We start from the raw sequence: 24,391 nt of genomic DNA on the forward strand, positions 1-24,391 counted from the left end.
CCCTACCTGGTGGCTCTTCAGAAGAACAGGGAATGAAGTGAGGTCAGGCCATGCCCCCAGCGTGGCTGTGGCCCTTGTTGGGGGCAGGGTGACCACAAGCTGGGGACAGGCTGTGGGCAGGGTGGGGACAAGGGTGGGGACAAGGCTGGGTGGTGCATGGTGGGACAGGGGATTCTCAGGAGTGGGGGCCTCAGGGGGTTTGTGGACCCAGGGATGGGTGTCCAGGGCTGGGGAATGGAGGTCATGAGGATGAGGAGTCATTCAGGATTGGGGTGCATGGGAATGGGGGTCCCTGGGGCTGGGGAGACTCAGGGCTGGGAGTCCCACAGGAATGTGGGCTCCAGGGATTTGGGGTCATTGAATGGGGGTGCCAGGGATGGGGTGCAGGGGAATGGAGGAACCTGTGGGAATGGGGGATCCTGGTAGAATCAAGGTCTTGAGGGAATGGGGTTTTCAGGGGATGGAATGAATGGGAGAGGGTTCCTTGGGAATGGGGCTCCTGGGCCATGGAGGTCCTGTGGAATGGCAGTCCTGGGCTTGGAGTCCAAGAGAGAGGGGGACATAAGGAATGGGGGCCCCATGGTTCAGGTCTCTGGGGAATGGGGGTCCCAGGGATGTGCAGTGTCTGGGTGGGCCCGTGGCTCACAGCTCCTTCCCTGGGTGCCTGAGAATTTGGGGTGACCCTGGGCCCAGCACAGCCCTCTGAGGTGGTTGTGGCCTGAGGGTCACCCCAGGTGGATTCCGAAGGGCTCCGGGTCTGTGTTCCCCCATCCCCCAGGGGCTTTTTCCTCTCTTCTCTTTCATTTCCTTCCTTTTTCCACTCAATTTCACAATCCCCCAGTCCATGCCTTGATGACCCTGGGGAGCCCCTGAGCAGGGAATGGGTCGGGGGAACCCCTGGGTGGGGGAAGCAGGGGTGAGGGGTCTGCAGGGAGGGTTGGGAGGCTGTGGGGGATGGGAGTGTCTGACTGTTCCCCCAAAACACTTTCACTTTCTCTCTCCTGCAGCAGAAGTGTGGTAAATGTAACATATGGGTAAAAATTCGTGAAGAGAAATATAGAAATGTATGTTTTATTGTATTGGTATAAAGATATAAAAAGGTGTGGTCTGTTTAAAATTCTTCCCTAGTCAGGCAGCTCCTCGAGCCACAGCCGCTTTTCAGCCCGAGACAAAGAGCAGGACGAGGGCCATCAAAGTGGACAAAGAAATTGGCCAGCTGAGATAATGATGGTCAACACACTCTGCTGAGGAAACTCCTCTCTGGAGTCCACCCACTGATGCAACCAGGGACCGGCAAGCATGATCCACACGTGAAAAAAACCTTCCCATATCGATATTTACAAAGCTCGATGAATCCGGGAAATCCATTCAACGTTGTATTTGGACTCTTTGTTGGACTGTGCCCCACACCTGTTTTGCCTCGGGATATGAAAAACCCTATAAAACCCCAAGCTGCAGTCCACTCCTCGTGGATTTGGGAAATCTGTACCTTGGGATGCAGACTCCTGTCCACCCAGCGCTGCACTGTCCGTCCTTATTGTGGTTTTTCTCTTTGTTGGTGATTGGGATAGTTTTTCTAATAAATTGCTTTTTGATATTAATCCGATTTTGCGATTGCATTTATAACAGAAGGAAAAGGCCATTTGTGCTGAGTGTCACACGGGGAGGGAGGGTTGAGTCCTAGGGGATCCTGTCCCAGGGGAGGACACATGCTGGCCAAGGGGGTCCTGTGCTGGGGGATGGTGGCGGCTCTGGGAGGGTTCCAGACTTCTCCATTCTTGCTGGTCCCCTGCAGGGTCTGAGCCGGCAAGAGCAGCTTGGGAATGGAGCCCCAGGCAGGAAGGAGCTCCCCAACTCCTCCTCCTTGAAGCCAGTGCCCATCCAAGTGTGGGGCCCAGCCATGGCCCAGCCCCAGTGCACAGGGATGGGCATTGGCCAGCCCTGCTCTGGCCAGCCCCAGCTGGCAGCCAGGACCTGAGGGTCCCCCCTGCCCCCTTGGCTTTGATTCTGGCAGCTTTAGAGCTGCTGCAAAGGTGAGAATTCTGTGGCAGGAAAAGGCGTGGCTGTGGTTTGCTCAGCCCTGCAAGAAGCACAAAAGCCAATGGGAGCCCAAGCAGTGGCTCTGTGAGGGCCTTTGATGGTTTTCAGAGCAGGGCTGGCTGGAAACAGCCCCTGCAGGGGCAGCTGTGAGGGAACCAGTCCGGAAATGCAGCAATTGATCATTTTGTCCCTCTCAGCAAGGGGCTGAGAGAGCCCCAGAAGTTCTGCAAATCCCACACCGATCTGCTCAACAACCTGACCGGGACCCTCTCTTGAACAAAACATGCAGCCCTTTGGAATCACCAGGAAAGATTGTGGACACCAGAAGAAAGGAAAAAGTGTGGAAATATTGAGCAGGGGTTCCACATGTGGATCTGGGGTACAGGGGTGTCCCAACAAGAGCAGGGAGTGGCCAGGCAGGGGAATTCAGGGCAGGGTGGAGTGCATTTCCCAGGGAAGCAGACCCTGAGGGACACGGGGGCATTTCCACAGGTTCCTGTGCACTGTTCTAAGGATGGACAGAGTTTCTCCCATTTTGGGAGTAGAAGCCATGGGAAGTAAATCAAGTTTCATGGTGAGAATGAGCAAAATGGGAAGAGTTCCTAAATATGGCCAAACCAAAGCCTTCCCTATGGGCTGGGTTGCTGCCCAGCAGGCAGGGAACAATCCCATGGACCTGTTGCACACTCAGGGAGATTCCACACTGTGCATTATCCACAAGCAAATGCTGCTGTGGGATGCACCAATGGACTCCTAAAGGGAACCAGCAAGTCTCATTTCTTGGGGATATGTTTGTGTTGTTATTGTGAGTAACTTGTTGGGAGAGCAGTGATTAAAAGGATTCTATCAACCAGACCATTTTCTACATTGTAAGTTTGATTTTTGCTGAGTTTATTTTTATTGGAAAAAAATGGTGTGGGAAAAGATTTTTGCCTTTATTTCATGGACGTCTAATTTCTTGTAAACCAATTGGGCATCAGGGAATTCAACCAAAATTAGCCTGGCATTTACCATCTTCAGGGCATTCCAGGACTCCAATTGCCCAGAACCACCATTGCCTTCATCCCATCCCATGGGCTGCTTCTTTCCCCAGAACCCCTTTTCCCAAAATTCTTCTTTATTCCCATGCACCCCCAATCCTGGGACCCACAACTCATTACACAAAATCCTTGGGGGCCATGTTTCCCCAGGACCCCCATCCCTGAATGGCCCCATCCCATGGGCTGCCTTATTCCCCAAAACCCCTCTTCCCAAGATTCCTCTTATTTCTCCCTGAAATCCCAGCCCTGGGACCCACATCTCATGACCCCTCAACTCTTGAGACCATGTTCCCCAGGACCCACATCCCTGAATCCCCACACACAGAGGTCCCAGTTCCCCTGGACCCCCATTTTACTGAACATCCATCCTTGACTCTCCACAACCCCTGAGCACTCCTGGGAACACCATCCCCCACTGAGCCCCCAGACTATCCCATCATGTCCCCAGCCTGTCCCCTACTGTGTCTCCACCTTTCCCCCACCTGGCCCCTACCAAGAGCCACCTACACGTGGGGACAAGACGTGACCTCGCTTCCTTCCTCTTCATCCGAAGAGCCGCCACCCAGGGGACCGGTGGCCACAGCAGTGAGTGACAGCCAGTCCACATGGCTGGGGACACGGGGATGGCCGGGAATGTAGTGCTGCTCCTGTGGGGTGAGTGCCCCAGGCACGGGCCTGACACCCCGGGGATGGGCCCTGGTGAGGCAGAGACTGGTGGGGAGGGGTCACAGGGGGGCGGTGGGGTCCCTTGGGGTCCCCAAGGCCAGCAGAGCCAGTGCATGGGCATGGACCCCAGTGTGACCAGAGTCATGGGGTGGGTGTGGGGACAGGAACAGGGGGACAAGAAGAGGGTAACTGGGATGTGAGGGCAGGAACAGGGGTATAGAAATGTGGGGACAGGGATGTGGCAAAAGGAACCTTGGGGCTGTGGCAGCTGTGGGGACAGGGAAACAGGTATGCAGGGACAGGGACAAGGGCCACATACCGTGCAGATGGGGCATTTGGACAGCTGCCATTGGAATGGGATCACAGGCACACGGCCATGGGGATGTGACTGTGGGGACAGGTGCTGTGAGCCTGGCGGAGGTGACCTGTGCAAACGTGGGGTGTCCACAGCATCCCCATGTCCTGCCTCAGCCCAGCGTGACCAAGGTGTCCCTGTCCTCAAGACCTCTGTGCAACACCAGTGTTTCCTTGGGGAAAGTTTGGGAACAGACACCACACCTAACCCCTAGGTGCTGCTGTCCCTGCAGGGCCACCCCCACCCAGCCCTGTCCTTTCTCCCTTCCAGCCCAGACCCTCGGCCTCGCTGGTGAGTCCTCGGGGGATGCCATGTCCCCACCCCGCTGTCCCCAGCCTCATGCTGGCCCTGGCAGGCTGGTGTCCCCTGTCACCCACAGCTGCCCAGACTACCCAGCTCCTGGTGGAGCCCCCCTGGAGGCCGGCGGTGCTGTGGGACCGGGTGACACTGACCTGCCAGGGCTTGGAGACTGCTGGTGCCACCACCTGGTACAAGGATGGGCAGCGCTGGGGGCAGAACAGACGCAACCGCTTCACTGTCACCGAGAGTGGCACTTACAAGTGTCAGAGACCTGGCAGTGGGCTCAGCCCCTCCGTGACAGTCCTAAATGGTGAGAGAGGATCTTAAATGCTTGTGGTGGGCCTCGGGATAGGTCTGGGTGGGTTCCATTCCATGTGTGGCCTCACACCCCTTCGATGGCAAGAGCCTGTCCCTTGCAGTCTGGGACATCTCAGTGTATTCCCAGTGGAACCCCGTGGTGACACCTGTGCCATGGAGTTGCTCCCGGTGTTCCTGGGATCCTCCTGCACAAGGAAGACTCCACCCAGATGTCCCTGGTGCCATGGGCACCCACCTTGGACCAGTCTTGAGCCCCTCAGTGGGATTGTACCCTCCTGTCCCACAGACCAGCTGGTGCTGCAGGTGCCAGCACGGACACTGCTGGAGGGGGACACGGTGACACTGCGCTGCTGGGCCATGCAGGACGTCAGTCAGCAGGGTGTGATTTTACCAGGATGAGAAGGATCTGGAGGGTTCCTCACTGGGACCGAACTGTCCCTGTCCCCTCTGCAGCTGCACCACAGCAGCGCTCCCAGTGCAAGGGCTGGGTGAGCTTTGGGCCATCACTCTCAGCACCAGTGACAGTGACAGTGCTCGGTGAGCACCCCATGGCTGGAACTCCAATATCCTGACACCCCCAAAGCCCCTTCCCAGTGGACTCAGAGTCACAGTCCTCACCTCCCCTCTCCTTTCCAGAGCTCTTCATGGTGCCAGGACTGGAGGGTCTCCCCCTAGCGCACCGAGGGGTCCCCCCTCAATCTCAGCTGCCTCAGCAGCCCCAGCCCCCTGCGGCCCCCAGCCCCCCTCCTGCACCTCTTCTACCGGAAGGGGCAGTTGGTGGGGGGCCTGCTGGGACACCCCAGGGCTCCTGCTACAGCTGCAGAGTTTCTGTTCCTTTTTGTTTTGCCACTCTGGGGTCTGCTCACCTCTCCCATTCCAGCTTGCTGCTTCCGAGGTTACCCAGGGAAAGTCAACTTCCATTAACTTGTTTCTCACAATATAGACTAGTACAGAACTGTTATTCCTGTTCCCATATCTTTTCCTGAAAGCCCCTTAATTGCAAAGTTATTATAATTTGGAGAGTAGGGGGTCATCTTTTCCATTCCAAGGGAGGTTCCCACTGTCCTTGGCAGACATCTGTGTTTCAACCAAGACATATTGGCAGCCAAAAAAAGGAGAATCCCATTCCTTAAAGCCTGACAGAGCTGAACAAAGAAAAACATTTGTGTCAGTTTAACCAAAAAGCTGCATTTTTGTCCCAGGAGCAGGAAACCAGGTCCTGTGCTGTAGCCCTGGTTTATGCCTGAGATATTTTTCATTTTCTGAAATTCTTTTCCCAGGGAATTTTCTGTAAACAAGAGACATGTTTTTGAAACAGCAAATTGTTGACATTTCTTTCCCTAGGAGGGACTTCTTCCTGATGTCCCTCTGGTCTGAGCAATATGATCGAAGAGGTTTGTCTTTGTTTCACCAATCACATTGGTCTGTGTAGAATAGTATAAAAAGGGAGACACATCCCAAGAATAAAGGAGTCATTTCAGCCTTCTGAAGATGGATTCTTTGTGTCATTGTGGTGTCACTGTGCTCCCTTGGAACTGGGATGGGCAATGGTAAGCCATGTAGTGTACTGGGAGCACTGGGAAGGGGATTGCAGGGGGGCATGGGGGTTGAGAGGAATCCATCTGATTTTCATTTATGTCTCAACATATGCTATACATGAGCAAATAAAAGCAGTTAACTGTGACACAGCAGGAGCCATTGTGCTTTGGGTTTCTCGGGGGGATTAGGGGCTCATTTGGAGGATCGGCTTGGTCCTTCTCCCCGCCTCACCTTTTCCTCCCGGTGGTCCTTCTCTGTCTGCACCCGTTCTCCCCTGCTTTGCTGCTTCTGTGAGGCAGCTCATTCCTGCAACGACCTGGTGCTCCACTGCTTCCCCAGCCTGGTGCTCCACCACTTCCCCAGCAGAGCAGAGGCTGCCTGCACACATCTGCTGCCTTTGCCATTTTGCCCGTGTTGCCCACAGCAACGAGCCTGCTGCACCCCAGTCCCTGCCCATGGCAGCCATCCCATGGCCACCAGTGCCACAGCACCAGCCCACAGCCAGCCCACAGCCATCGCTCACCAATGCCAGAGACATGCAGGTGCCACCACTTGGAAATCACATCCAGCCACTCCCAAAAGCCACGAGGGCTCACCACACACACACTCCATCTGCTGAGTGATGCCAACAGAGCGCCCGGGGTTCCTGTGGTAACGCTGTGTCTGTCTTCTGTTTCTCTCTCTGTCTCTCTTTTTCCCTCTCTATTCTCTTATAATCCCCTCCCATAAGAACACTTAGCCTCCTTTATCAATAAACAGTTCTCAGATATAATATTGCCATGTTTGTGCTTCATTTTCATCTGAGAAATCGATCAGAAAGAATCCTCCCCGACTGCCCCTTTTACAGCAGGACGGGCCAGGGGAATGGAGAATGTGGGAAACCCCTGGGTGTGCTCTGAGCACTGTGGGGAGAGAATGGGGAAGCCACTGAGGGTACTTGGAGCACTCAGATGGGGATTGGGGAGCCCCTGCAGGTACTGGGAAGGGGATGGGGGAGACCCTGGAGGTACTGGGATAGGAAATGGGGAGCACAGGGTGCCCTGTGTAGCCTCCCCCTGACTCATGACCACCTCCCTTGGAAGGATGGGCAACCACAGGAGCCATGGAGGGAGCACCCCCAGTGTCTCCCAGTGCCTCCCGTTCCCCAGAGTGTCACAACTTTTGTTGCAGATTGTCATAGATGTCACTGGGTTCCCATGGTTGCCCGTGTGGCCCCTGCAGCTCCATGTAGGTCGCCTGAGGATCCTCTGTGGGGGGTGCCAGGGGCTCTGGGGGGGCCCTGTGGGGATAAAGAGGTGTATGAAAGGGGATGGGAGGTGCTGGGGATTTGAGTAAAAGCTTTATCATGGCTGGAGCCTGCACTCACCTTTCCTGTTGCTCCCTGGCATCTGCAAAGGAAAACTGAAGTGGTGACTTTGGAGTCCCAGGGGCCTCCATCCACCCAGGGGAATCTTGAACCACCCCGAGGCCCTCAATTTCTTGCAGGCTCCCCCAGTATCCTGACGACCCTCAGAAACCCTGAACCACCCCAGTTCCCCCAATATCCTGATCCCCTAGAACCCCAGACCTGGCTGGGAGGGGTACCCTCTGAATTCCCAAAAAATCTCTGATAGAATCCCCAACTATTCTGTACAACCCTGCAAAACCACCCCACACACCTCAGGGCCCTGAGCTGAAGTCACTGGGGGCTCAGCCCCTCCCAAGTCAGGGGCTGTGGGTGCCCCCCTATGGCCCCTGTATTCTGGGGGTCTTCCCACCACTCTCCAGGACCCCCATCCCCCATTGTCACCCACCCGTGTGGTGCCACCAGTGAAAGGCCACGATGATGCCCCTGAGCAGGACCAGGAACAACAGGGACCCAACGACCCCTGCAACGACTGCAGGAAATAGAGGGAGAAACACTGGGGTCAGCAGGGTCAACCCAGAGGTTCTCCAGTCCCAGTGACCTTGTGAGTCCCTTTCCTGTGCCAGCCAGTTCCATGTGCTGACCCCACCTGTGCCTCCATGTCCCCACGATGTCACCTCCAGGGCCAGCTCAGGGCTGAGTGCCCGGAACACGCGGTGCCCGTCCTGTCCCAGCTGGTTGGTGGCCACGCACTGGTAGGTGCCTGAATGTCCCACATCGACGTCCCCAAGCTCCAGGACAGGACCCTGGGCCACCTCCTGCCCATTGTGCAGCCAGGTGAAAGTGACAGGGGCTGAGCCCACCTGCACTGAGCAGTGCAGGGTCACGGAGTCACCTGTGTGCACCTGGTGTGACAGGGGACTGGAGGTGATGGTGGCATTGGCCACGGGCACTGTGGGGACACAGACAGGGCTGGCACCTGGCAAGGTGGGCTGGGGAGGCTGTGGTTGGGGTCACCCCCAGCCCGAGGGTCCTGCTCACCCAGGACAGTGACATTCAGGGGGACACTCTCGGCCACACTGTCCCCATCGCTGACCCGGCAGTGATAGGGGCCGCTGTCATTGTCCCCAAAGTGTCGCAGCTCCAGGTGGGAGCAGGTGCCCAGCAGTGTCCCTGAGCCCCCCTGGTGCCAGGTGAAGGACAGGGGATGTGTCCCTGTGGCCACCTCACAGTTCAGCACCAGGCGGTCCCCCAGTGCCACCTGTCCCCTGGGGGGCTGTGCCCACACGGACACCCACAGGATTGGGATTTCTGTGGGAGGGGGCAACAGCAGAGGACAGTGAGGGACACCAGGGGATAGTGAGGGACACTGGGGGGGTCAGAGAGAGACAGGAGGACCCCAGTGAGGAAGAGGAGTCGCAGAGCTGGGGGGAGGCCTGGAAAGGAACCCCAAGGAAGGATGGGGGATTCAGGGAGGGCACATCTGGAGAGGGATGGGGGGGGACTCCAGGGGGGGTGTGGGGACCCAGGGAGGGGATGGTGGGACCTGGGGACCGTGGGAGGAGATCAGGGAGGGGTGGGGTTGACTCAGGGACGGGCAAAGAGGCCCATTGAGGGATGGGGGGATAAGGAGGGGGACTCCAGCAGTGATGGGGGGACATAGAAACAGTTTACAGGAAAGATGGGGGTACCCACGTACGGCTGGGGTACCCAGTGAGAGACCCAGAAATGGATGAGGGACCCGCAGCAGGGATGGGAGGTCTGGACAGTAATGGGGGTCCTCAGACAGGGCTGGGGGTCCCCAGACAAGGAGGAGCGTCCCCAGCTAGGGGACCCAGGGAGGCTGTGGGGGTGAGGCTCACCGTGCACTGTCACTGTCACCGGTGCCGACTTGTGCTGCATCCATGGTCTGTCAGAGTCCACCTTGCCCCGGCAGTGGTAGTCACCGCTGTGGTGCAGCTGCAGAGGGGACAGGGACAGCTCGGTCCCATGGAGGGACCTGCTCACCTCCTCATTCCCACGGTAGAATTGCACCTGGGTGACCGACATGTTCTGCCAGCCCCGGCAGCGCAGTGTCACCGTGTCCCCCTCCAGCAGTGGCCACGCTGGCACCTGCAGCACCAGCCAGTCTGGGGGACAAGGGGGTCCTGTCACACCACGGGGGTCCTGTTTTCACGGGGAGTCCCCACTGAGTCACACCCAGAGCACCAGGGGTCCCCAATTCCACAAACAGGGTCCCCTTGCACTGGGATGCTCTGGGATGTCCCCGTGGGCAGGGGACGGGCTCTGGTCACACCAGGAGGTGACCTATGGAGTGGAGCCCACCCAGAGCCCTTGGGGTGCCACAGGTGCCACCCAGGGGACACCCAAACCCCACTCACCTTGTGAGACTGTCACAGTGGGGCTGAACCCACTGCCAGGTCTGTCACACTGGTAGGTGCCACTCCTGGTGACAAGGAAGTGGTCAGGTCCCTCCTGCCCCCATCGCTGCCCATCCTTGTACCAGGTGGTGGCACCGGCGGTCCCCGAGCCCTGGCAGGTCAGTGTCACCCGGTCCCACAGCACCGCCGGCATCCAGGGGGGCTCCACCAGGAGCTGGGAGGTCTGGGCACCTGTGGGTGACAGGGGACACCAGCCTGCCAGGGCCAGCATGGGGCTGGGGACAGCGGGGTGGGGACATGGCATCCCCCGAGGACTCACCAGCGAGGCCGAGGGTCTGGGCTGGAAGGGAGAAGGGACAGGGTTGGGTGGGGGTGGCACCATGGGGAGAGAGTTATGGGGCCATGGGGTGTGGGGGCTGGTTCTGAACTGTCACCAGGGGGACACTGGTGTGGCACAGATGTCTCAGGGATTGGGGAACTGCAGCCACCCCATGCTCAGGCAGGACATGAGGACATTGTGGACACCCCAGGCATGGGGACCCTGTGCTGGCACAGGTCACCCCCACCAGCCCCATGGCCTCTGTCCCCATGGTCCATCTGCATGGTGCTTGTCCCCTTGTCCCTGTCCCTGCATCCCTGTCACCCTGTCCCTGTCCTCACAGCTGCACCAGTCCCATAATTCCTCTCCCCACATTCCGGTCCCTCCAGTCCTGTTCCCCTTTTCCTGTCCCCACTGCAACCCCATGACCCTGATCACCTCACTGCACTGGCTCTGCTGGCACTGGGGACCTCAGGGGACCCCCACAGCCACCCCTGGGCCACCTCCCCACCGGTCTCTGCCTCACCAGGGCCCATTCCCATGTCTGGGGCACTCACCCCACAGGAGCAGCACCACCTTCCCAGCCATCCCCGTGTCTCTGACCATCCAGACTGGCTGTCACTTGCTGTCAGGGGTGGCTGTCCCCTGCGTGGTGGCTCTTCCGAAGAACAGGGAAGGAAATGAGGTCAGGCTGTGTCCCCAGCGTGGCTGTGGCCTTATGTGGGGGCAGGGTGGCCACAAGCTCAAGATGGGCTGTGGGCTGGGTGGGGACAAGGCTGGGTGGCACAAAGTGGGACATGGTGATATCTGGAGTGGGGGGTCAGGGGGTTTGGGGATTCTGGGATGGGGTACGTGGGGAATGGGTGTCATGAGAAGGGGAAGTCACTGGGAATGGGGGTCCCTGGGGTTGGGGGGACTCAGGGCTGGGAGTCCCATGGGAACGTGGGCTCCTGGGATTTGGGATCATGGGATGTGTTTTCCAGGAATGGCTGTGGGGGAAATGGAGGGTCCCATGGGAATGGGGTTTTCAGGGGAGAATCAAGGTCCTATAGGAATGTGAATTTCAGAGAATGGAATGAATGGGAGACGGTTTCTTGGGAATGGGGCTCCTGGGCCATGGAGATCCTGGGGAATGGCAGTCTTGGGATGGGAGTACAAGGGAGAGTGGTCATAAGGAATGGGGGTCCCATGGTTCAGGTCCCTGGGGAATGGGGGTCCCAGGGATGTGCAGTGACTGGGTGGGCCCGTGGGTCACAGCTCCTTCCCTGGGTGCCTGAGAATTTGGGGTGACCCACGGCCCAGCAGAGTCTGCATGTTATAGATGCGCAATGCAATGTTTGGCTCTCAGAATCACGGGATGATTATCTGTGTACTAAGATAATTTTTATTGATGTGTAGTTATGTTATTGTCGTAAGTCCTCCCATAGTCCTCTTTCCCCTCCCCTTCTATTGTTGTCACGGGATTGGTAGTTGGGGCATTGGGGGAGGGGCTGGCTTGTCACTAGGAGGCGTGGCATGGCAACACCTGACCTCCAATCAAATTGCAAGAAAGCAGTCTCCACCAATGGACAGCAAAGGGAAGTTGACTGACAGGCTTTGGGAGGCGCCAAAGTTGACTGATGTAACACCAGGAGTATAAAAGGCAGAGCAGCTATTTTGTAGACAGGCACATGGTGGTTCAGTTCCATGCTCCCAGCTCTGCTCTTTCTTCTTATTCAGTCTTTTGTTGTATCTTGTTAAGGTTTAATAAACCTTTGAAGTTTGTAAACTGAGTGTTGTTTCTCACAAATGAGGACTCAGTCTGGGATATACACCTTCTCTCTATGGCCCTAGGAGTTTTCAAAAGAGAACCGTGCCCTGCCGTGTGTTCGGTGACTCAGCCAATTCCTCCTGGGACCATCAGTGATCACAGGTCCAAACCCTGGGGACAGTGGAAGACTGAATTGTGAAAAATTAAAGGCGGAAGAAATAAAGCCCGCTGGGGAGAAAACTGCAGATGATCTGGAAGACTGTGAGTATTTGCACATGTGTGTGAGCCCGGGAGAGTATTTAGAGTGTGTGTGAGACTTGAAAGAATTGCTGGATTTGGAGAGACTCAAGAGCACCTGGGAACACCAGGTTGAAGGTCACCAGTTTTAAGGAGACTCAAGAGCTCCTGAGGATGTCAGGTTCAGAGTTACCGGATTTAGGGGGTGTCAGATCAGTGGTAGCCGTGCTTGTATCGGGAGGTTCCGAGCACACAGCGCCGGCAGTGGAGGCAGCCAAGCGGCGCAGACCGCGCTTGTCCGGGGTGAGGGGCCTCTGGCGGCAGGGGCGGCCAGGCGGTGCAGAGGAGCCGTGGGGGCCCATGTGGGGAGCGGCGAGCGGGGACCCGGCACAGGAACTCCCGGCACTCACCAACCCAGCGGAACTGACCTAATGGGATGGGAGTCAGCAGATCACAGGAGAGTTGTTTATTTGCTTTTGTTTTCCAGGGAGAAGGTAAGATTTATTTTCCTCTTTCTTTTCTCTCCTTTCATTTCTTTCCTTTTTTTCCCTTTCCTTTTCCTTCTAGCTGATTGGGAAAGCAGGCCTTGTCAAGAGGGCCTGTTATTGGCTGGTTGGGAAGGCCTGTGGTTGGCCAGTCAGGAAGATGTATTTTTTCAGGAGACCTGTGATTGGCTGTCAGGATAGGACTGGGAGCAAGTAGAGAATCCCCAAGGGGAAAAGAAGGAAGTGAAGAGGTAGCAAAAAGTGTACCCTTAAACAACTCCCTGGCCTATAGATGAACCCAGTGGAGATGGAGAACAACAAGAGTGAAAATAATCTGCTGGGGGTTGGTTGCTTTTTCTTTCATTTCCTTTCCTTGTTGCCTGTGGGACTTTTTTCCCATCGGGTTGCTAAGAAGCACTGATGGCTCTGTGCTTGAGATGGCGGGAGGGGAAAACTCTCGGCAGGGATGGAAAACTCTTGCTCACTCATTCTGAGGTTTCAGATAGTAATGGTGGAGTGACTCTTTGTGGAAAGGAGTTCACTGCTGCTGCAGAAGTCCAGTTCAGTCCTGTTTCTTCTGGTGTGGGGTGAGCCTCTGCTCCCAGGAACAGCCACTGAACTGGAACCTGGTTATCTCCTGCCTCACTAAAAGTGGGGCCTGTTGCTGTGCTGGAAGCAGGGTGGCTGTTGTCCTGCCCCCAATGCTTCTTCAGCACTACCCCTGTCTGCTGAGACCTTTTGCGTCTTTAGCCTCAGCTCCGGAGTTTCTGATCCATCCCTTCCATCCCTTCCCATCTGGGCCCAGCTGCCATCACCACGTGCTCCCCCAGCCCGCCCCACAGCGCCCCCTGCAGCCACGGGGGGATCATCACACCTGCCCCGCCCACCGGGAGCCACCAGCGCCCCTGCTGGCCATGCCCGGAACTGCACCAAAGGGGAAAGTGCTGCACTCAGGGAAACTGTTACGGGGTTCTGGGTTCTGTTTATTATTAATGCTGTTGTTGTTGTTGGTTGTTTGCCTTGTTATACATACTAATAAAGAACTGTTATCCCTATCCCCATATCTTTGCCTGAGAGATCCTTAATTTCTCATAATTATAACAGTTTGGAAAGAAAGGGTTTGCATTGTCCATTCCAAGGGAGGCCCTGCTCTCCCTAGCAGACACCTGTCTTTTCAAATCAAGACATAAGGTTATGCAGTATTGTGTAATAACGTGGACTGAAAGGAAGCTTGAGTCGCACCAAGTGTACTGGCTTTGGTGTGAGTCAGAGAATGAATGGATGCATCAAGTTTTAAACATCTATATACAACCCCAGTAGAGATCAGAGAAAAGGGACTTCTCACTGAACAACCCATTTTGCTCTAGTCTCTCTGTCCTAATCCCTACAGAGAGACCTAGAGTTTTCCTTACTGTGTGTGACTGATCCCCAAAAACCTCTGAGCTACCCTTCGTAAAAATAGGAACCACATGTACCTCCCCTCAGGTAAGGGGCAAGAGGTGCCCTTTGACAAAACACAACAATTTATCTACACTGCCCTTTTTCCTCCTGTCCTCATGTGCACTGTTCCCACCCCAAAGGCCCAGAGGGTGGAATATTGCCTACAGGGTAGCAAGCAGTAAATGTCCAACTACTCTCTTTTCCAGAAGGGCTCTAGGACGTGCTGTGCACGCATGTGCCAGTGTGTGTGACTCTGTGCCAGGGTGTGAGTTTGCACATGCTATGCCTGTGTGTGCCAGTATGTGTGGCTCTGTGTGCACACACAGGTGCTGGGCTGTACCCGTGTGTCAGTGTGTGAAGCTGCCTGTGTGTTTTCTAGTGTGCCCAAATGTAAGTGTACACGTCCCACTTTGCACGGCTACCGATGTGCTCGTGTGCCCAGCACTGTGCACATGGACACCTCTGTAGTCCAGCTCTGACCAAGGAGTGCTGTTTCTTTTTCTCTGCTGGAGGTGGCTGCAGATCCTCTGTGGGATTATGTGTAAGCAAAGCCCTGTGTAAGGTATGTATGTATATAACACTGCACATATTAGTGTGCACAGCTCAGTGTGTGTGTGTGCAAGTGTGTGTGTCATGGGTTAAACACAGCTTGGTTTTAGTTAAAGAGGAAACAGTTCCCTGTAAGTACCTTGGAATTTCCTTTGGAAAGGACAGGGACCTATCAGAGGCCAATTTTTAGATACTGACATATTGTACAGCCACTGAGGAAGATGGATGTGCCTTTGTGAATACACATACAAGTTAAGTAATGGTGAGAAACTTCTCTTTTTCCTTCCTGCCTTGGAACAGGTAACAGGGCTGGTCCTGCTCTGCCGTGGGTCCTCCCCGGGCCTGGCACAGCCTGGCTGGGCTCTGCTGCTGCTGCAGCCCCAGCGGGGCCGAGCTGGCCCTGGGCCCCATCAGCTGCCGGCAGGGGAAGGGGAGGCCCCAGTACTGACATCTAGCTGACTTTAAGACCTACCCCTGCACAGGCCAGGCTGAGAGAGATGTCCCCTGTGCCCCCTGGGAGCAGCTCTGAGCCCGGGCTGGGCCGGGCCCACCCCATGAGAGCGAGGGGTGGAGGGGGGAGGCATCCACCAGCCTGGCTCCTGAGATCCTGGCTGCCGTTCCTGAGCCTTCCCCCTTCGGCGCGGCTTTGAAATCCAACATGAAATCCAACATGAAATCCAACAGCCCTGCAGCTACAGCAGCCACCCCCCAGCAGAGATTACATGACCATTTACAGGCCCGGGTGAGGTGTTAACTCTTTCCTTACACAGATGAAATTTACGAAGCACTAACCCTTCTGTGAGTGAGCGAAATGTTAGAGTGGGAGACATGTAAAGGGACAGTATGAAGATACCAGGGTGAGTGAAAGAGGAGTTATATCCTAAATGAGGAGATGGAAAGGATGCCTTGGTATTTGGGCTGAAAGTCTTTTGTGAGCCGTGGTAACAGCATGTAATGTGCGAGAATATTCCCTTAAACTGTGGAACAAATATGCATTTTGTGGAGATGTGGAGAATGTTTAAATTGTAGAGATAAACAAAGGCATTTGTGATGGGCTAAGTGCAAATTGATCTTATGAGACGCTGTGATCCTATGTGTCTTGGGTTGGGAAGTTGGGTATCTGTCAGGGCAAGCTGGAGTTTCCCTTGGAATGGAGAATATAAACCACCCCCCCCCGCCCTTTCTCCAATGATAACTTTGCAGTTAGAGGCTTTCAGGCAAAGATTTGGGGATAGAAATAGCAGTTCTTTACTAGTATGTGTTATATGTGTGTATTATAAAATTGGCTTTTCGCAAGATGTATGCTATATGATTAATAACATAGTAAGGATATAAAGGTATAAGTTTATTTCTGCTATTGGTAAGACTAGATATAAAGGGAGTAGTTGATGTAGCAGCTGCTTAAACTGTCTGTTTGGTTGGGATAACATCCAGTGAACATGTAAAGAAGACTCTGCTACTGATAACACCAACTATCAGCATCTACCACCCGCAGAAGGCACGGACCAAGGCCCAAGCTGGACACGATAGAAAGGACACGGCCACGAAACACGCATGCTCTAAAAAGGCGGACCCAAGGAGGAACCATGCAGGGCAGTTCCTGGAATATGGAAACTAGTTTATGGAATTTCATATATCGATATAACGAAAAGGGTATTTAACGAGTGTCTCTGAGAAAGCAAAGTGTGGACTTGGCTGAGTGCCAAGTCACCCGGCCGGCCGTTTTTGGTTTTTTCTTATCTCCTAATTGTCTTAATTATTTTATTAAACATATTCCTTAAAATTTACTAAAAAGTGAACCTCGTTTTTCACAATTTGGGGGCTCTTGCCGGGATATACCTCGACCCTGAAACCCCAGGAAAAGCAGAGTGAGGGAGGCGCCCCGCCTGGGTTTTTGGCGGCCCAAAACTTTGTTTTTCCTGGTGAGAATTGGGGATTGCAGGTAAACATCCAAAGAGACAAGCAAGGAGAAAGAAAAAAGCAAGTAAGGAAAAGGGAAAAGGCTCCCTAAAACTGCAGTATTTTTGCTCCATAAAAACCTCGTGCACGAAGAACCTGAGGAAGAAAATGGTTGTGAGTAATTCTCAGGGGAGCGGGTTAAAAGGGGGGTCTGTGTGCTGTGTGAATGGGACACTGGCTGGATACACCAGACTGGTGAAGTGAGTGTGGTGTGGCTTCTCATGCTGTTCGTTATCTCGCAAGGGAAACGGCTAGCACAGAGGTGAAGCAAAAGATAAAAAGTGTGAATGTGACCCCCGAGTGATTGGGACGGGATCCCAGAGGAAAGAGGGGTTGTAAAAAACCCCGGGTGGCTGGGACGGTCCCAGGGAGGGGTTGGACCCTCAGGAAGGGAGCCGATAGTTTTCCTATACAACCCACTGGGAAAACGGGATACTGGGGGGGGGGGGAAACGTTTGAACCCCCTGGTCTGGGACGGGGTCCCAGGAAAAGGGTTTGGATCCCTTAAAAGAAGAGAGCAAAGGACACCTAGACTTGCTGCTGAATTAAAAGGGTTACGTAAGACCCAAGAGCATTTAGGGTTTGGCCAAATATAGGTATTTTGGGGTTTTTGCCAGATTGAGGATAGAAACAAAAAAAAGCCTTGCAGGTGTAAGGTCCAAGACACCTGGGCTTTGGAAAAGGCTGCCAGGTTGAGGAATACTAAAGGCTTGAAAAGTGTGATAATCTAAGAACATCTGGGGGTTAGTCAAATACCTATGATTAAAAACTAACAATTTTTTTTTAAAAAAAGGGTACCAATCTTTTTGTGTTGTCTTTGTGTAAGTGGAAGTAAGTGCAGCTGAAGAGGTGTGATTGTTGTGGAGTTTATTTGTGTTAAAGAAGTGAATTGTTGAAACTGTTAAAATGTCTGAATGGAAAAGGGGGAACTGCAAGGGAATTAATGAAGAATTCAAGTTCAAGAGGGCTGTCTAAAAAGAGAATTGGTGCAGTTTTGCAGATTAATGGGGAAATTCATTTTGAAGAGTTTTTATTGTTGTTGTTATTGTTGTTCTTGAGTGAATGTATGTATAATATAGACTGCTGAAGTAAAACAGGAGTTTTTGTTTTGAAAGATGGAGTATGCAGCACATGGTGCTGTGCTGCTGAGCTGATGAGTTTTCTGTGCCTCGGGGGAAAAAGGGAGGGGGTGGTGTTCGGGCTGTTGGATGGCAGAGAGGAGACCAGGCAGTGACTGGATGGAATCCTGAAGGTGGGACAGAAGATTGGAGAGTCTTATGTTAGAGGTCTTGAAAGGTTTTTTGAGAATTTTGGAAATTCTTAGAGGTCTTAGAAGTTGTTTTTGTTTGGTTTGGTTTTTTGTTTTTTTTTGGAGTGCATTGAAATTGCCTAAAGAGATAGCTATAAGACATCAAATGCTGGGGGGTGACCTCAGAAATAGGAAGGAATAGTTTTAATGGAACAGGAGATTGGAGTCAAAAGAGTTGTGAGAGTTCTGGTGTTTGATAAGAAGGAATTAGAAGAAGAAGGAATTATGGATGAAATTAGATCTTTTGTTATTGGGAATTTTTTTAAACAAAATTAATGCTCAAATGCCATGAGTAAAATGTATGTTGGGAGTCCAGATGCAACCCAGATTGGAACCTGAAAGTAACACCCTATGAGATAATGTTTAAATTATGAAATAAAGAGAAATTAATGTTAAAAGGGTATAGCTTTACAATTGCAAAAATGGGAGAGGAAGTTCTTTAACCCCACAGTGGGAAGATGCTTTTTCAGGTATTGCAGGCAACTGAAGCTGCGGTATGGCTGAAAAGCTAAAGCTGCAAGTTTTAAATCAACGTCAGCAAAATCAAGAGACCGGTGTGAGAACCCAAGAATGAACTGTAGCATCTAAACCAGGTGATACAAAGTTGAATTTTAAACAGAGCTGAGTGGTCATGAACTGGAAAAGACTCAAGTAAATTTGGAAGTTATGGACAAAGGACTTTCTCTGTTTTACTTCTCTGCATAACACCTAAAAATCAGTCCGGTCTGTCAAATGCTACCTCTGTTTCTTCACAGCTACAAAGGAAATGGACTTTCAAGTAATTCTAGTGTGGGGAGTTGAAATTGAAATATGTAATATTGGTTTTTTTTTGAAAGTGTTTATGTCACTCCACTGTATAATATTGCAGGTACATGAAAATCACAAGAAGAAGACGGGCTCCATATCCCTAACATTTTGGCTAATTTATTTTAGGTTTTATATCTTACAGAACAAACAATATGTTTTTGCCTCCTTTATTTTTCTTATTTTTGTGTGTGTTTAAGGTACTTCTTTCATACTAACTTAAAGACATTTTATTACTTATTAATCTGTTTTGTTTAAAGAAGGAGGGCAGAGAAGAGCGCCTATGTGAAATACCAAGAGGATATGTTAGTGCTCACAAAATATAGGGTGAACTACTACCCGGCAGAGTGGGAACTAAGGAAAGAGTTTTCAACTAAACTGGTACTGTGTCAAAGTTAATACAGGAGCTGTGATTCCTTTGTGTACACACACAACATTTGTAACCAATACAGGACATTCTTCAGTTACGCTGGCAGCGTTGTCCCCACAAAAAGGTACAGATAATTACTGATAGAAATCTAGTTCTGTCAGGTTTATTCTCAAGAGCAAATTTTTCTTCTACTATTTAGAAGTCATGAGAAGGGATATAAAGATTTGTTCTTCAAATGGGTGGATCAAAAATAATTTAAGGTACTAATTATATAACTTTATAAGGTGGAAAAACTTTGTCATTCGCCTCTTAGACAGAGGTTGAGATGTAGATATTGGTTGAGAAGTTTTTTTTGTTGTTGTTGTTGTTTGTTTGTTTTTTTTCTTTTTCTATGGGCAGTTCTTTGTGTGTCTTTGTTAAGAAACTTTTGAAGGTGTTTTGGTTTTCTTTTTTTATATAAGAAGATGTCAGATTTTCTTGTGGAATATAAGGAGAGATAGTATGAATGACAAGATCCTTGCTGCTTGGAAATATTATTGTGGTATATGCAAAATTTTTCTAGTAGTTTCATTTATTTCCCTGCTTGATAAGTTACTATGAATTTTGCAGAAACTGTTTTGGAAGGTTTTTTTTCTTAGTTTTCCAGCTGGCTGCAGATAAGACCTAGCTCACAAAACTGGTGGTGTTGATTGTCAAAGGGGGTTCTTATCGAAGTTTCTAAGGAGCATCTAATCTTTCAAACCAATGCATGTCAAATTGAGTGAGTGTGTTTGCCTTAGATAGAAATAAATCTTATAGTGTATGTATCTTTCTGAGTTCTCCTAAATAGTGAAGGAAAATCTTCTAGAATAGCAAGAATTCATTGTCTTCCTGCCCTAAGAATAGGCTGAGCAGAGGATTGGCCCAACAGAAACCTTCAATATGATAAAACTCGAACATCAGAAGGGGTAAAAGAAGTTTCTGTTGTTTTTTGTTGGTTTTTTTCTCTTCTTTCTTCTTTTCACTCTGTAGTTTAAGTTATTTTTTGTTGAGTAAATTTTTTCTCTCTTTCAATTTCTTTTTAACCTGTCCCTCAATCCTAGTTACAGTTAAAAAGGTGGAAGCTTTCAAAAATTAAATGGTATCAGAAGTGACATGGAATAGTTGAACTAAAAATGCAGTTTTACTCGGAGTGCAGCTATGGCCAGCATAATTAATTGTCAGTTCTAAAAAGGCTTTGCAGCTGGCCTTTGGATTAAAAGACTTTACTGCCTTTTAGTGATGCATGTGTACATATATCCCAGTAAATGGGGATTACCAGTGCCTGTTGAGTGGGAAATACCTGAGGAACAGTGGAGAGAATTACGGTTTAAAAAAAAAAAAAAAAAAAAAAAAAAAAAAAAAAAAAAAAAAGTCAAAGGCAATTTGTCTGAAAACTAACAAACAAACAAACAAAAAGAATTAACAAGGAAATAGAGGGCAAGACTGGGTTGGCCGCTGTACTTGCCACCAAGAAGATCATATACTCCTGCTGTGGGTAGCAACCCCATAGGCATGGAGGGTGGAGGTATAAGCCATACCAGACCTCTGTTATTCCTTTTTCTGTCACTTCACTCATTCTTTGTCTTTTGCCTTATAGGATATTGGCAAAATCATGCTACAGATACTACTGAAAGTTCTATATGAAAAGACACCGAGGTTCCTTTCTTATTACACATACCCGTATCGACAGTCACTGTTATAACCCATCCAAATTAGATAGTTGTATTCATAATTGGGAAAATATTAAATTGTGGAAAACTTAAGGACCAGTGGTGACAGGTTGGAAAGTAAGTGTCTATAAGAGGAAATAATGGAAGCTAGAAAACAAGAAATATGGCTCAAAGCCAAATGAATTATAAAAAAAGAAGAGGTGGGGTTTGTTATATGTGTGTATTATAAAATTGGCTTTTCGCAAGATGTATGCTATATGATTAATAACATAGTAAGGATATAAAGGTATAAGTTTATTTCTGCTATTGGTAAGACTAGATATAAAGGGAGTAGTTGATGTAGCAGCTGCTTAAACTGTCTGTTTGGTTGGGATAACATCCAGTGAACATGTAAAGAAGACTCTGCTACTGATAACACCAACTATCAGCATCTACCACCCGCAGAAGGCACGGACCAAGGCCCAAGCTGGACACGATAGAAAGGACACGGCCACGAAACACGCATGCTCTAAAAAGGCGGACCCAAGGAGGAACCATGCAGGGCAGTTCCTGGAATATGGAAACTAGTTTATGGAATTTCATATATCGATATAACGAAAAGGGTATTTAACGAGTGTCTCTGAGAAAGCAAAGTGTGGACTTGGCTGAGTGCCAAGTCACCCGGCCGGCCGTTTTTGGTTTTTTCTTATCTCCTAATTGTCTTAATTATTTTATTAAACATATTCCTTAAAATTTACTAAAAAGTGAACCTCGTTTTTCACATATGTATAACAAAGCAAAAAGCAACAACTACAGCATTAGTAACAAAACCAGTACCAAGAACCTTGAGGGCTTTGCTTCACAAAAACCCAGGGCAGTTTGGTCTCGGTGCCCCTGCAGGATCCTCAGAGCACCAAGCTGGAACAGTGGAAAGTCCCGGGCTGGTGGCTGGGAGGGCAGGATGTCCCTGGCAGGGCAGGGGCGGGATGTCCCGGCAGGGCAGGGGGGTGCAGGGTCACACTGTAGCAAGAGGAGCAGCGCTGAAGAAGCCGCGATGGTGGGGCAGGGCTGGCCCAGCTCCAGCAGGGCAGGTGGAGGAGCTCAGAATTCCAGGGCAGGAGAGCAGATGATGGTAGATTTCCCAGGACTGGACCCATCCAGTGACAGTGAACTCCTCCCACAGCAAGCAGCAGCCTGGCTGTTCTCTCTCCCCAAATGCCAAAAGCCAGAGAGACCGAGCTGCCTCCAGCTCTGTCCTTTACCTGCCCTAAAACTTGCCTGATCTTCCCCCTCTGAGCTTTGGCCACCTCTTTGTTTTGGTCAAACACCCTTAAGCACCCAGTACTTTGTCTCCTTAGTAACTTATGGGGAAAAAATTCTTTAGAGTAAAAAAGGAACAAACCCAACCCCCAACACTGAGGATGGGGGTGCCATGGGAATGGGGTCCCCAGGGCTTGGGGGACTCAGAGATGGGAGTCCCAGGGGAATGTGGGCTCCAGGGATTTGGGATCATGGGATGGGTGTGCCAGGTGAAAGAAATGGAGTTTAAAGGACTCCTGGTTATATGTTAAAGATTTAAAGTGTTAAAATCCTCTTAATTGTTGTATAATAATTGTATTAATGTTCTAAATCGTTTGTAATTTTAAGTCCCTGTAGTGTGGCAGTGGGGAGCCACCTCCGTGGTCTCCCTCAAAAGGCAGGGAGCACATTTGCTCTTTAGAAACCGACGGCCCCACTCCCTGCGCGGCCACCGCTGCCCCCAGGCCAGCACTGCCACCCGGGTGGCTGCTGCCACTTCAGGGGGGGGCGGTGAGAGCTCTTGTTCTCCACGCCCGCGCTCCCCGGAGGGGCCAGGGCAGCACTGCCGCCGCCTCGGAGGGGGCCAGGGCACAGCCACTTCGTTCTTCGCCCTACAACAAGCCAGTGTTCTCAGCGGCGCTGCGGGACCCCCGGGCTGCCACTGGCACCGCGGAGCCGGCCCCGCGCCCCCCCCCCCCACCGCCGATACCACCGCCGTTGGCACGGCTCCGCACCCCCACTGCCACAGGTCGGCCACCGCCGCTGACCAGCCAGCCACCATGGAGACAGAGCTGCTGCCAGCACGGCCCCCGCGCCCCCGACAGCGCAGGTCTGCCACAGAGACCCCGTGCCCCCGGACCGCCATCCCCCCACCGCCAATACCACCGCCACCAGTGCGACCTTGTGTTCCCGACAGTGCGGGTCTGCCCCAGAGACCCTGTGCCCCCAGACCGCCGTCCCCCCACCGCCGATACCACCGCCACCAGTGCGACCCCGCGCCCCCGACAGTGTGGGTCTGCTCCAGCCGCCCCCAACACGCACCCTGCCGCTGCGCCAGTTCTCAAGCACTGCCGGCCACCACGAGCACCCCGTCTGCATTTCTGCCCACGTGCGCTCTGTCAGCATTTCCTGCTGGCATGGAAATTAGTAGAACACCCATGAAACCCTGCTGCAAACTAGAACATAATCGGCACCGAAAATCCCCAGCCAAGACAAACCGATGCAAAATCCAGACCCACAAAAGACAGTGCTGAACTGGATATGCCCTAAAGTGTTAGTAAACAGTTTTCTGTATCTCGCTGTAACTTAAAAAGTGCCTGAGAAGGGGGAATACCCCTGGAGCGGGCGGGCCTGAGTGAGCTCCAGGAACACCTGCGAGGGCGGGCTCCCGGCTCTGCAGTGACCAAAGCTGCAAAGCCGAATGGTACCTTATCCTCAAAAGTGAACCAAGAAGAGCAGCAAAGGTTCAAACCATCCCTCGAGCTACCCCTTTGACAGCTGATCAATAAAGGCATTTTAAGGAGAAAACATTGTCTCCTGCCCATTTTTAACACCAGGGATGGGGTGCAGGAGGAATAAGGGGGTACCATGGGAATGGAGGGTCCTGTGGGAATGGGGGATCCTGAGAAAATCAATGTCCTCAGGGGAGTTGTAGGAGATGGAACGAATGGGAGAGGACTCCTTAGGAATGGGGCTCCTGGGCTATGAAGATCCCGGGGAATGACAGTCCTGGGAAGGGGGTCCCAGGGAGGGGGACATAAGGAATGGGGTTCCCATGGTTCAGGTCTGTTCTGGTTTGGGTTGAATTAGGGGAAAACCTCCAAAGGAATCCTCTAATAACAAAACCTCTAACACCTTTCCCCCAACCTTGGGTTTGGGAAGGAATCTCTTGAACAAAAAGTGGAAAAAACTGGTTTATTAACAAATAAATAAACACCCCCCAACACAAGGGAAAAAAAGAAAAGAAAAAAAAGCTCAGGTTACTGTGAGGGGGAGGGTGCAGAGCTTCTTTCACGGGCCCTGGAGATCCTCCTCAGACTCCTCCAGTCAGGTTAGCTTCGGGTGCCGGTCCTAAATCTTAAAGGGGCGGGGGGGGGGGGGGAAGGAGAAAAGAGGGAAAGGGAAAAAACAAACAAACAAACAAACAGAGCACAGAGGTGGCAGAAGGAAAAAGAAGGAGAAGGCAAGAAAATAAGCAGAAATTGCGAGCAGCAATG

At 51.9% G+C, this 24,391-nt stretch overlaps 1 protein-coding gene across 1 annotated transcript in view; it reads right to left on the reverse strand.

Annotated features, from left to right (window-relative positions):
• The window catches only part of LOC310919496 (low affinity immunoglobulin gamma Fc region receptor III-like), a gene marked incomplete at both ends in the record, with an annotated part of 95,270 nt that extends 84,982 nt beyond the window's left edge, over positions 1-10,288 (reverse strand). Inside the window, 2 exons of the mRNA XM_083878862.1 lie at positions 9,466-9,732; positions 9,985-10,288. Of these exons, the coding sequence (XP_083734988.1) occupies positions 9,466-9,732; positions 9,985-10,288 (571 nt within the window). The remainder of the gene's footprint in view (positions 1-9,465; positions 9,733-9,984) is intronic.
• Between the last annotated feature and the right edge of the window lie 14,103 nt (positions 10,289-24,391).

Source organism: Zosterops lateralis (assembly GCF_965231275.1).
Source record: "Zosterops lateralis genome assembly, chromosome: 27".
Lineage (NCBI taxonomy): Eukaryota > Metazoa > Chordata > Aves > Passeriformes > Zosteropidae > Zosterops > Zosterops lateralis.